Source organism: Mchenga conophoros, linkage group LG14 (genome assembly GCF_057382185.1).
Source record: "Mchenga conophoros isolate Kocher_MC1m ecotype Shallow Benthic linkage group LG14, M_conophoros_male_GT1.1, whole genome shotgun sequence".
NCBI classification, from domain to species: Eukaryota; Metazoa; Chordata; class Actinopteri; order Cichliformes; family Cichlidae; genus Mchenga; species Mchenga conophoros.
The window spans coordinates 27,243,458-27,257,038 of NC_140539.1; the positions used below are offsets into that span (position 1 = coordinate 27,243,458).

Here is a 13,581-nt window from a genome sequence, read left to right on the forward strand (position 1 = left end):
ACATACTATTATACATCTGAGTATTTCACATAGATGGGTCAATGGACAATAAAGAGACACAGAGCAATTCAATTAACTTCTTTTTATATATCATACATAAGACTGTCTTAATATAATACAAAGGGCATTGTCATAAACACAGCAAAGTCTTGACTAGATCTTACAATCTGTGGATACATGGACTTATCCTTTCCCCCATGCTGTTCAATTCTATAGTGCATGTTGCATGTACAAAAAAAGTGAAAAAATGTGAACTCAAAAATGAAAAGGATAAATCCAAATTAAATAAGAGGATTTCAACTTCTGTCGGGTGTTCAGATATGTCAACAAGTATAGGTGTTTGTGTGTAACCCACAAACTGAACAGGCTTATGAACAATGGAACCTTTTTTTTTTTTTTCCTCCAACCATGTGCTTCTCATAGAACCAAAAAGTAAGGTTTGTGATGTACATGCACTTACAATATACCCTGTGAAAATTATTAAGGTTTGAAGATCTAGCTTTCCCTGTTTGATTCAAACCCTACCTCATAGTGTTGTCCTGATGTAGTCAAGTACCTTTGCCAAAAGGCAAGGTTTTGCCACTAAGAAAACAGGAGTTCCTGCCCACTGAATGGTCACCAAATTGACAAACATAATCAACATACCAGCAGGAGCAAGGTAGTGAGTTCTATACTTCCTTTATTAAAAAAATATAAGTATATACATAAATTCTATTTCAACTATTAAAAAGGGGCTGCATTTCATGACAACTGCTCTAAATAAGAGGTCAATCAGCATGATCTGAAATAGGCGCACACTTACGAGTCACTGCAGTCAAATTCTTTTTTCTTTCAGTCTTTATTTTTGGAATGTTTAGTACCAGTATGAGTGCCAGCAATAAAAACCACCGGCTAATTCTAAATTTCTCAAATTCTGCGGGGTATGAAAAATGATTGCAAATTTGCAAGTATAACCTTGACATCCAGATAAAACTCCAATCTCAATATAGGTAGCTTTACATTTGTGTTTATGGAAAATGCCAAGCATGAATTCATATGGTGGTTTTCCTTTAAGATGACAACAGCATGACCTGTGTCCTGCCCTTAATTTGAAAGGTGGCTGTGGGCAGGGTTTCTTTTCTTTTTTTATATCTAATTTCAAAGCTGGTAAGATGAGCAACAGAAGAAAGAAAGCACTTCAAAATCCCTGATATAAAAAAATAAAAATAATAATAATAATAAATCTGGTAATTGACTGTAATGTTTTGAGAACATGCATTTATGCCAAGGCAAAGCATGTTATTGTGGGCTGACAGACACCCTTTCCCTTTGAATAGGACAACAATCGTGGGGATCTGCCCTACCAAATCAGAACAATACCATTCAACACAAACTGGTTTGCCACAGTCTTGCTTCACGGCAGAAACTAGCCAAGTTGACCAAATGATGTATGAAAGGCAGCAACACCCTTTGAAATAGTATGATGGGGGCAAAAGAAAAACGACGACACAGAAATAGAACGCATTAGTCTCCTTTGTTTTGTGTTTTTTTTTTTTTTGTGTTTTGTGTTTTTTTTTTTTAAGTTGTTTTTTTTTTTTTAAACCATCAGCCTCTATCTTGCTACTCCGGAGCCTGCAGAGTAACTACCAAATTCTCTAACATACCAAAGTTTTAAAAGACTCCCAAAATAATCTACCAATTAATATGGAAACAGTTTTGGTAAAACGTTGCAAACAAATCTGGCCAGAATACACAATAGCCAACGGTCTCGACAACGGTGTCCAGTTTTGCTAAAGTAATATATTGCAGCTGTTTGTATTGACGTTAAAATAAGATCTTGATAAACTTTGCGTCAAAGTGGTGAACTGCTACATTATTGGTTACAGACACCTATATGCTATAAAACAACTGCTTTGGTATAAAAACATATCCAAAGGGAAAATAAATTCTTGTAAAATTCACAGCATAATTTGAGGAGAAAAAAAGGCAGTCACTTAACTCGTTTTTTTCTTCAGTTTCCATGTTTTGGATGGAGAGACTTGTGCAGGTGGTTCTGATGAGGAACTACATGCAGAAGGGGGGGGAAAAATAAAACATAAAAGGGTAGACTCTGGAATAGTTCTTTCCACTGCAAAATCCTTAACCAGTAAATTTCAAGGAATTAATGTTTAGGAGGTTGTTGTGTACAATAAGACCCTGTTATGTGGGGCCCTGCTGAAGACGAAATCTTTGTCGAGAAAGGCCTCAAATTACCATTCGTGTTTACCTTTTCTAAGTTGTTTTAATTTCTTTAAAGAATTAAGGGCTGTCTAGAGAGAAAAATAGAGAAAAGCCATCTTAATTCAAATGATAATGTCCAGCTCCATCCCATTCCAAGTCCATGAGTCATAAGGCCAAAGGGTTATCTAGAACCAGCCACTGACTGTCTTCCTTTCACTGGGCTGGATCCTTTCGTCTCCCACGCCCATCGCTGCTCTCGCCTGTGCCAGGCCCGGTTGCAGCTTGCAGGACTACGGGGCCTCTAGGCCTGAGGGGTGGTGCTTCCCTCTTCTTGGACCCCGGCTGGTGCCAGTATCCACCTGCGGGGTCTCCTCTCCACCCGGCCAGCACACGCATAGGGACTCCACTGCTATGTGCTCCCCTTTGACAGAGTTACACAATACCGACCAACAACAAGAAATATCACCGCAAACACTTCCCCTCATTGTCAAGCTACAGGATTTACAAGCAGCTTTTTACGTGAAACTTCACAAAACAAAAAAAGGGCAAAAATAATTAAGAACCAGTGAAACAGTAATGTCAGGCAGTCCATGGTTTGAACCGAAGGAGGACGCCAAGCATTTCATCACCAACAGCTACCTGCAAAACAGCTTCAAACTTTGCTCTGAAATGCTCCTTAGAAGATTTTGCCACATAATACCATATGGTGATTACTTGGTGGTTACATGAAACTGGTGAAATGGTAAAATGGATGTCTCAATCTCACTATGGTTATTCCGCAGTATTATTTTGTGCCTAATGATTGCAAAAGAAAAACTGGTGAAAATTACATATATACTTTTTAACAAAGGTTTATCTCTGTAGTAGCGGTTCAGTGATATCTCCCTTCTGACGTGAGCAGCTTTTGTTCTCAACACACCTTGTAGTAAAAAACACCACCTTAAAAATGACGCACAGGGGGAACACACAGCAAAATGTCAGTGCAGTCACGAGCTGGCCATAGAACTCTGCTGCACACACACTCCAGTCATTGGAGACTCTTCCCGGTCCATGCCCTGCCTCATGCCCAGGTGGCCTTCCGCTAGGTAGTGGGCAGGCCCTGTGTTCGTTCCCATGGAGAATGCAGGGTGCGCTGCCATGCCAGTCTCCTGCCGTGGGTTCGAGAAGGCACCTAGCCCCATGCTCAGCCCACCATTCTGACCAAAGTCAAGGGCTCCAGCGGGCAAATGGCGGAGCTGGTAGGCCTGGTTGCCATGGTTCCCAGTGGAAGAGGACGATGTAGAGGAAGAGGAGGCAGAGGAAGACAGGGAGGTCATGGACAGATGGCCATGAACCACCTCCATGGAGTCCTGTGTTGAGGAGCTGTGTGTCGGGGAAGTGTAGTGGCGTGGGCGTGGACGTGTAGCCATCATCTGCCCATGGTGGTGATGAGTATGTGAGTGGGGATGCAGGGCCTTAGGGTGCTGAGGTGGGACATGGAAGGTGGTCTCCTGGACTGGGTGGGTCTCTCCAGTGACTGATTCGGGTCCGACGCCACCTCCCCACACCAGCGGTGGTGGGTAAGGCTGTCTTGCCTGTCAAATAAGAAGAGTCAGTAGTGGAATACAGCTAAAACCTTTCTTTGAGAACATAAACTAAACAAAATTAAAATTCACAATTCAGGAACTGTGACCATTTCTGACGAGTAATACTGATAATAAAATAACATGTCATACATGAAAAATAAATTCAAGAATATTTTTGATGAGTGAAGGAAGTCTTGTATGACACTAACAGGAAGTCATTTGTATGAACTTTAAAAAAAAAAAAAAAAAAAAAAAGCTATTAAGTTTTGGTTTAATCAACCAGCATTCCAAGAACTTAGTACAACTTTTTAATTTTCAGCTACCTTACTGACCTGTGGGCAGAGGCTGTCACCATCCATGGCAGGCATTGCCGTGCCGAAATGTCCTCCACTATGCAAGTGGTGATGGGTAGGGTCTGATCTGGCTCTACCACTGGTACTTGTCCCAGATGATCCTCCTGAGTTTTAAACAAAACAAAAGCCTCAGCAATTCAAATATGTCAAATTCTGTCCCACACAGCTGTATGGGTTTCATACCATGTTGTTTTTCTTGGTCATTTTACTTGTGGTAAGAGTTAAGAAACAGTTTACAAAAACCGCATTTTACCAAACAAAGTCAGCAAATTTTTTGGTTACTTAACCATGTTACCTAATGCAAGAACATACAGATGTACACATGTTACTACTTAAAAAGAATTAACACTGCACCCAGAATCTGTAGCTGGTGGCTGTTACCTGAGCTAGAGGAGGTGCTGGAGGTGGTTCCTGAAGACTGGGACTGCTCTAATGCGGGGCTTGTAGACACACTACTGCTTGTATTGGTCCCCTCATCCGCAGTCTTCTTGAAGAAGCTGTGCTGCAGGGCATAGTAGGGCTGGATGCGGCTCTTAGGGTCATAGTCCAACATCCGGAGGATCAGGTCCTTGAACTTCAAGTAGTCAGCAACAGCATGGCCAGACTCCCCCGCCCGCCGGCCACCTGGACCCCCTGTCTCCACACCCAAGATGGAGTGGAGCTTCCGTGAAGCTGGAGGCTTATACTATTTAAATCAGAGGACCGTCACATTAAAGGCAACTCGTGTATCACCAAAATCTACAGTAATTATTCCAGAACATTCAACAAAACAAATTGTGGCAAGAGTGCATCTGCACAAAGAAAAGAGCTCACCCTTTTGCCATCTTTGGTCTTCTTAACACTCCATGTACCATCCGAAAGCTTCTCAAAGAACTTCCTGGCTTTTGGGGCTAGGTCCATTATGTGATTAGGCGGGATACCAAGAACCTCAACTATTTTGTTCATCTGGTCCACCTGGACAAAGTGTTAATAATAAAGTTACTTCCTGTCATGCTGACAGAAAGGAATATTTGACAAAACCTTTGACATTTATACTTGCAACTTAAAGCAGACTGAAGACTTCTTATTAATACATTAAGTTAAATGTCAATCTAAAGATGACTATTCTTAAACATTTATCTGACATTTTAAAGAAAAATGTAAACATGAGGTGAAAGCTATTGCTATTTGTTATTATTAGTGGTACAGCATAGAACAAACCTAAGTAGTGTTTCACTTTTTTTTTTTTTTACCTCATTAGCTCCGCTGAACAGAGGTTCCCCAGTGTGCATCTCTACCAAGATGCAACCCAAGGACCACATGTCAATGGCCAGGTCATAGGGCATTCCCAGCAGCACCTCTGGGGAACGGTAGAAGCGACTCTGGATATACTGGTATATCTACAAAAAGGGTAAAAGAACAGGGATAATGAGACCTTTTATCTAATATAACACCAAGTGTTCAGGGGCAAAAAGTTTATGGCACACTTCCCAGAGATATTTTTTTTATATATGTTGATTTGAACGTTGCTAAAGAAAATGGTAAAAGTACCCTTTGGCCCAGTTGGCATGAGCTGCCAAAGTCCACTATTTTGATGGCACTCCTCTTGGGGTTACAAAGGAGGATGTTCTCAGGCTTCAGGTCACAGTGGATGATGCTGAGCTCAGGTGTGGCCAGGAAGAGTAGCGCCGTGCATAGCTGCTGGGCAAACTTCCGGGTGAGATTGAGTGAGACGCCACGGAAGTTGGTATTTCGGAGCAAGTCATATAGATTGTAGGACAGCATCTCAAACACGAGGCAGAGGTGGTTCCGAAACATGAAGTGACGCTTTAGGTGAACTGCAGCAAACCAAATTGTACCCATATGAGTCAAATACAGAAAAAGCCATTTTAACTTCTTTGATATGATTTTTATGATCAGATGCAAATTTCAAGAGTTGATTACCAATGTAGTACTTCATCTCGGTATCATGTTTGTTCATGAGCTCTAGGAGCCGCACTTCAATCTGGGCTTGATTGAGGAAAGCTTTCTTGTTCTTGATGATCTTAATGGCAACCCATTCCTGCTCTGCTCGGTCATATGCTTTCACAACCTAAAGATGCCAAAAACAACAAATAGTATCGTTTCTGAAAATTACTTGCCGACTGTTAACCACAGCTAAAAAACCTACAGCTGTTGCTTCACAAATCTTCTGGTGATACAGATGAAAAGTAAACCATAATTTTCTCATAAAAACCTGCATTTTCTCCATGCCATGATTCAAATCATGTGTATATGGTGCACAATGTATAAATTAAGCACCTGTCCAAATGATCCTTTTCCTATCAAGGAATCAATCTCATAGCGGTCCATCCACTTCTCCCCATTTTTGACGATGTAGTCATAGTTGTCATCGTCATAGCCGTCATTAAAGACCTTTCTCTCTTTTTTGTGACTGGAGTCTTCACCCTGACCCTGTTGGTGCCGTCGCTTCTTTTTTGCATAATACACCTATAAGTTTAAAAAACAGTTCACATAAGTTTCACTGACTATTACAACGTAAAAACAATGCCAAACACTTAAGTTTTTTTTTTTAAGGTGCAACAATTCATCGCTTTAATAATAATAATAATAATGGATTGGATTTATATAGCGCTTTTCAAGGCACCCAAAGCGCTTTACAATGCCACTAATAACAAATTATTATTATTTAATAACAAAATAACAATAAATAGAACAAAAAAGGCTGTCAGATCAAGGTGACACCTTCCTATATCTTGTTTTGTCTGACCATCAATCCAAATTCTTGATATATTAACACAATATCACACATGACAAAAGAAACAGCAAATATAAAAGTATATACAATTCTACTTGTAAAACTAACTGAAACATGTAGTAGAACAATAAGAATAACAGCTTATTAATTTCAAATTTAATTATTGCAGCTCTAGATACATGTAATGAAAACAAAACTAACCTCATTGATGTGTTTGTATGTTTTGATAAGGTCAATGGAGAGCTTCCTCAGGGGAGCTGAAGTTGGGTCACGAAAGCACTGGGGCATGTGCCTCTGAAGCATCACAAAAGGGAAATAACAGCATTTTAAGGGGGGGGGGGGGAACTATACACAGCAGCTCTGGATGATACAGCTTAGTGTTAAAGGGCTATCATTAAATGCACTATAATTGATTTTGCACAATATTAGTATTAGTATTTATTTATTTATTGTCATGACATGACCAGAGTGAAGAAAACATTTGACAAGCAGCTACTCTGCCTGGTGACAGCAACAAAAGGTGAACCGGATTTTAATAAACCACAAAAAGTATTGCCGGGTTAAGATGAAAGGAAATCCAGGAGGTGGAGAAGGGTAGGGTTAGTGTACCTGATTGGCAGTGAGCTGTGGTGTCTGGTCGCTGTACGGTAAGACCGTAACAGATTGGTCAGTGCTTGGCTGGTGGCGGTCACTGTACTGCTGGTGCGTATGGGGCATTGGAGCAGCCATCTGAAGACCAGCAGTGTGTAAAGAAAAAGAGGGCGCAAGCCGGACGGACGAAGGTTTGCATGCTGAAGTCTCTCCTCCTGGAAGAAATTAACACTCTTTTGAGTTGCAAAATTAACTGATTCAACATTATAGGTAAGAAAAGAACAAAAAAATGTAATAATCTTGACTTGAAACTATTGTATTTCCTCCTCCACACAAGAGATGTGTGGCCAAAAAGACAATGAAAAATATATTTTCTACTTACTGTACAGACAAAATACAAATGGCCTTTTTGTTTTGCTACTTAAACAGGCAATGCTTCCCTTAACACAAAAAAGAACCTAAATTTAGCTTTGGGAAAATAAAATACTTATGCAAATTATGCATTTCTAGTGTTTATATGTATAGTGAAATAAGATCGTTCTTTAAAAAGAAAGAAAAAAAAAGAAAAAAAAGAGGCAAAAATGATGTTGAGAATAGCAAGAATGAATACATATTTAAGAGAAACGTCAGGTTAATACAAAGTGTCTTTTGTTAAACATTTAAAGCAAAAAAAAAAAAAAAAAAAACAGCATTAGAGGATTACCACAAAATAAAATACAATAGTAACATATTAACCTTTGTGAAGAAAAAGGAGCAAAACAGCAGGTTTAACAGTGAAAAGGGGTGGAAATAAAGCATCTCCACACTGTACAGTGAATCATCCTTCATTTTAAGCCAGAAGGAATCAAAAAATTATTAAATAGCATGTTCAGCTATCAGCATCTCTCACCAGACAACACAATTCACCAGTGCTACACAGTAACCACTATTCAGAATCCCAGCAACAGCACCTAATTAGCATAGCCTATCACCACAGAGATACAGCGTGATTTGGCAAGCCCATCAATGCACAGACCAATCACAACGCAGTATGCAAATAGCCTACTTTTGTTGCCAGGGCAGAGCTGCTCCCATTTTCCAATGAGAAAACAAGAAATAAACAAGAAATAAAATTGAACTTTGGCACACTTAGACGTTGCTTTCAACACAAGAGCCTGACAGCAAAATAGCTGCACAGCCCAAAACCTGCACTCCATCTGAGAGCGTTACAAAGCTGACCCAGCTTTCGAAAAGCAAGGAGAAAAAAAAAAAAAAGCACATCCACTGACAGAAATAAGAGGAACTGTAAGAAGATGGAGCACAGTCAAACACTATTTGAAAAGTAACACTTATTTTTCACTTTTATATACACACACTTTACAACATTTTAAATTTAAAGCACTTCCATTTGTCATAACTACTTTGTTTTACTGCTTGTTCAGTTCAGACAAAAAAAAACTAAGCAAATTTTAATTACTTTGAGCTCTGCAATGAAATAATTGCAATGAATTAAATGGTAAATTCTGTACTGACAATTCTTAATTATTCATCCTTACTTGACTTTTTTACCCCCCTTAAGAGAGTCCTACAAATTTTTGAGTCTGAATTTAAAACAACAACAAAACTGAAAGAGAAGCTCCTAGAAGAGCACTACTTCCTCACCAAAGGGTTAAGGCTTAATATATGGCAGCTAACCTGGATGCATCTTCTCCTGTAAAATTTCATATCATCCTGGGAGGAGAGTCCAGCAGCAAACCACAACCCACTACAAAGAATAAAAACAGAATATCATCATTGTGCATCTTTGGTGGGACTTAACTTCATAGTGGTTAAACTTTTCATAAGAAGGGACAGAGAACTGCTAGACAGCAGAAGACACCCCAAAACTTTAAGAAGCTCACTTGGGGTAAATGTGTTAATGGAGGGAGTTTACAAACAGACCTCAAATTTGAAAATTTCAAGCTACTTGTGCATTTACTGTAAAGATAGTTAAGACCCAGGAAATTACATATTTGAAATACTTAATACATATAGTTCTTGTGAAACTTCTAAATAGTTCTATTACAGACATTAACTAAAACAGGATTTGCATTGTTGTGGATCTAGAAGAGCACTTGACCTCCTCTCAGAATGTTCATACCGATTTTAAAAATATAATCTAAATGGGGTGAAATTAAATACACAATACTTTAACTTAAAATAGCCATCTGCTACTGAGAACCTAACTGGCCTTACTGCCATTACTGTTTTGAGGAAGAACTGAAAAAGTTTGGTTTGACAGAAATTCACAAACAATGGCAGGCACTATACTAACAAAACTAAGAGGTAAAATTGTCATTTAATAAAAAAAACGACAAACCACACAGGGGAAAATATCAGCTCTATTTTAACACAAAGCCATTTTGCAAGCGCACTTGTGGCTCTTTAGTCTCCCCTAAATGTCTGATTCTTGTTAATTTTCAGTACTGACATATGAACAGTTCCTTTCCTGGCTCTAGTCATTACGGCATCAACGGGCCTATTTAGGTGTGTAAATATAACGACAGCTAGCTTGCTATTACTAGCCGTATCATATCATAAGTGATGGCTAAAGACCTCTATAACAAGTCTGCGTGTCATCTTCTCACGCCCAACCGATTAGATCCATTCCAAAGCTGAATCAAACGAAACCAACCCAAAACAATTAAAAGCCTAACGCTCGTGTATAAAGACCGTCGCCGGGTAGCTCTGTACTTACAGATGATGGGGTAGCGCTCGTCATGGTTGGAATTTAGGAAGCATATTCAGTGTTAATTTGCGGCCAGTCTTGCTACATATCGTTCGTGTATGTGACTCCCAATTCCACGCATAAATGACAAACGTATTCAGGCTCACGTTACCGTTAGCAGTCTAACTAGCTAACGCCGTCGTCGTTAACGTTACCCTGAAAACTGCAGGACAAGCAAGCATATCTCTCACCAATCCAGTGTTAACGTTAGCTAGTGACGCTGTGTGTGCAGCCAGCGGGTTGTGGGGCCCATTCAGCTGGTTCGTCAACAAGTCAGCGTTAACCATTAGCCGAGTTAGCCGATTTAGCTACGAGGCGTTAGCCTGGTTAGCTTCCGCACTCCATTGCTGTAAAAATAAAAACTACACCTCTGCAAGTAATATAGTTAGACAGTAATCCACAACGGAAATATGAGCCAGCAGAGCAACATTTTCTTCAATCCTACAATGACAGTCTAATATCGCAGGGCTAGCTTTAACGTTAACACTGTGCCAGCATGACTCTTCGTCTAAACCCACACAATCCGCTGCACCCCTCTCTCTCTAGGTTAGTCCAAAAACCAGTTCGGATGCTGTTTCTGTCTGACATTAATAATCAGTTGACCTACTGACTGAAAGCAAACGTTATAGGTGGCTCCAGCGGAGTCGGCGCCGCCACAAAACGTTAGCTAGCCGCCATACCATAAGCTACCTTTCTCAACTTCACGATCGCGTCCATCATTGTTAACCATTGACGTTACACACAACATATACATCCACGAAAGCGTTAACCTGGACGCTTTCGCAAAGGCTTTTGCTCACCTCTGATGGCACGATCTTCATTTAAAGTCCAATAACCTGTATGATGAGGAAACTTATCCAGCTTGAGATTCTCCCCTCCCTGCACGGTTAGCGAGTAATGTTAACGTTAAATCCAATTCCCCCGTCCTCTGACCGGCTAAAATAATTCGCCAGTCAGGTTCATTGCGCTGTTCATGTCCCAAGCACTGTGGAAAAACATCGCCTGTCGAAGAAACTCTTGACTAACGTTACTATCAGCTGATGACAAGCGACATGCTAACGATAACTAGCACGCATAACTCACCAGCTAACCTTAGCGAGCTGGCTAGCTAGTTGACAAAATGAACGCAGCTAACATTGGCTAGCTGTAGCTTCTGTGGCTAGCGTCAAGCTAACGAATCTAGCCACCGCTAAATAAATGTTCTGCCAAATTCAGATTTTTACGCCGTCTTCGCAAATTTGGCGCCGGCCACTTCGACAAACACGAGAACACGGTTAAATCCGGAGTATTTTAAACGTGAAACGGAATCCGTGTCCTCTGGTAATTTTGGTTAGGAATTTTGTGTCAATTTTCACAAAATGGCGCGCGGTCCAAACCTGCGCAGTGAACCGGCCCGGTGGACCAGAGACACGGACAACTGAGTTAGTGCGGCGCCGCCTAATTATTTCAACTGTGTTAAAACGTCGGTCTCTTGATCTTCTTAATCCGATCCACTAGACGCATTTCGATATCCAAAAACGTCAGACATATATCCACTGACAGCATTATTCCGGCGGGAAGGGAGAACATTTGAAAAGACTGAGCTGGGGAAAAAAACCCTCCTGACAAAATGGCGATGCTCTAGCTTGTTGCCATGGCAACTGTCAATCAAAAAAAAAAAGGTACCCGGATGTACCAATGACGAATAAGATCTAACTTGCCCGCGTTACAGGACACACATAACTCCGGTGGTGTCCCTGTCTGTCTTTTTCCACCGCGTTTGGCCTGTTGCTATCAACCAGAAGAGATTCAATATTTAGCTGTATCTTTAGACGGTTATTTTCACCGTCTAAAGATACAGCTTGTACAGCAATATAACCACAAAGAGATTCTAGCTCAGCCAACAAATGGTCATAACAATAACAAAAGGTTAATAACGTGTAAACGTTTTATTTCTTTAATATCTATCTTTGTTTAAAAAAAATAGTCATTATTAGACACAGTAATGATGAAATGATGAAACTGTTTAATAAAGCATACACTGTAAAAAGTTTTGGGGAGTTGCTGGAATTCCTCACTTCACAAAATTGGTAAGTTAGTAGGTAGAATCTTTAAAAAAAATTTCACTGAACATCTTTATTAATTATTAATTAAATCTATTTGCTAAGCAAAATAATTAGCCTTCTTCCTGATTTTTTCTGTTTCTCTTCTTTGCATGCATTCACATCTTTCAGATAAACAAAATAATTTTAAGATTGTTTTAATTCGTTGGGCATTTTTCAAGCATGAGCGACTTTTTTAAGGGCATGCAAATCTCAATCAAATTTAGTCTTGAACTTTCACTAGGTCACTCTAAAAACCTAATTTTGTTATTTTTTATATTTCAAATTGTCCAGCTGCATAACCCAAGTGCCCTTGATCTTCATGGCGCAACCTGATTTCTGGACATTTTCCTCATGGATTTTCTGCAAGAGAGCAGAATTCATGGTTCTATCAATTAGGGCAAGTCGTCCAAGGCCTGAAGCAGCAAAACAGCCACAGCCCATCACAATACCACCACCATGTTTAACTCTTCATATGAGTTTCTTTTTTACAAAAGCCTCTGCTAGTTTTATACCAGATGAAATAGAAATCAAACCTTCCAAAGAGGTCCGCTTTTGTCTTTTCAGTAAACCAAATATATTTTCCCAGAGGTCTTGGGGATCATTGGGATGTTTTTTGTTGCTTTGTTGTTTATTGTTGAATCATGAACTCTGACCTTAACTGAAGCAAGTGAGGCCTGAAGTTTGTTAGATGAGTTTTTCTGTGATTTCTTGGATGAATCGTTGATGTGCTCTTAGAGTAATTTTGGTAGGCCAGCCACTCGAGGAAATGTTCATCACTGTTTCACGTTTTCTACATGCTACATCTACAAACTCCCATGTGCCCTCAAGTATCCTTGGGAGGATAAAGAGCTGGTCCAGTGTTCCGTGACCAGGACGAAAACCGCATTGTTCCTTCTGTATCTGAGGTTCGACTAGCGGATGAACTCCCCTTTCCAGCACCCTGGCATAGACTTTCCCAGGGAGGCTGAGGAGTGTGATCCCCCTGTAGTTGGAACACACCCTACGGTCCCCCCTTCTTAAAGATGGGGACCACCACCCCGGTCTGCCAGTCCAGGGGTACTGCCCCTGAACTCCACGCAACATTGTAGAGGCTTGTCAACCAGGACAGCCCTATAACGTCCAGAGCTTTCAGGAACTCGGGGTGGACCTCATCCACACCAGGGGCTCTGCCACCAAGGAGTTGTTTAACTGCCTCAGTGACCTCGCCCCCGGAAATTGGCGGGTCATCCCCCTCATCCCCAGACTCTGCTTCCTCCTCGGAAGACGTGTCAGTGGGATTAAGGAGGTCCTCGAAGTATTCCTTCCA

The 13,581-nt window shown here is 40.5% G+C and overlaps 1 protein-coding gene across 5 annotated transcripts; it reads right to left on the reverse strand.

Annotated features, from left to right (window-relative positions):
• Nucleotides 1-67: 67 nt before the first annotated feature.
• Nucleotides 68-11,832, reverse strand: dyrk1ab (dual-specificity tyrosine-(Y)-phosphorylation regulated kinase 1A, b). Of its 5 annotated transcripts, none has more exons than XM_085243685.1 (12): nucleotides 10,992-11,832; nucleotides 9,120-9,189; nucleotides 7,464-7,660; nucleotides 7,056-7,148; nucleotides 6,398-6,586; nucleotides 6,041-6,188; nucleotides 5,648-5,934; nucleotides 5,350-5,496; nucleotides 4,931-5,071; nucleotides 4,499-4,802; nucleotides 4,097-4,221; nucleotides 68-3,773 (listed from the first exon to the last, which is right to left on the reverse strand). In XM_085243685.1, the coding sequence occupies exons 2-12, from the start codon at nucleotides 9,127-9,129 to the stop codon at nucleotides 3,186-3,188; spliced, it is 2,229 nt and encodes a 742-aa protein (XP_085099811.1). In that variant the 5' UTR covers nucleotides 9,130-9,189; nucleotides 10,992-11,832; the 3' UTR covers nucleotides 68-3,185. The 5 variants fall into 5 exon arrangements, with proteins under 5 accessions (XP_085099811.1, XP_085099815.1, XP_085099812.1 ...); XM_085243689.1 differs by having other exon boundaries at nucleotides 9,087-9,189; XM_085243686.1 differs by lacking the exon at nucleotides 10,992-11,832 and adding an exon at nucleotides 10,162-10,832.
• Nucleotides 11,833-13,581: the final 1,749 nt, after the last annotated feature.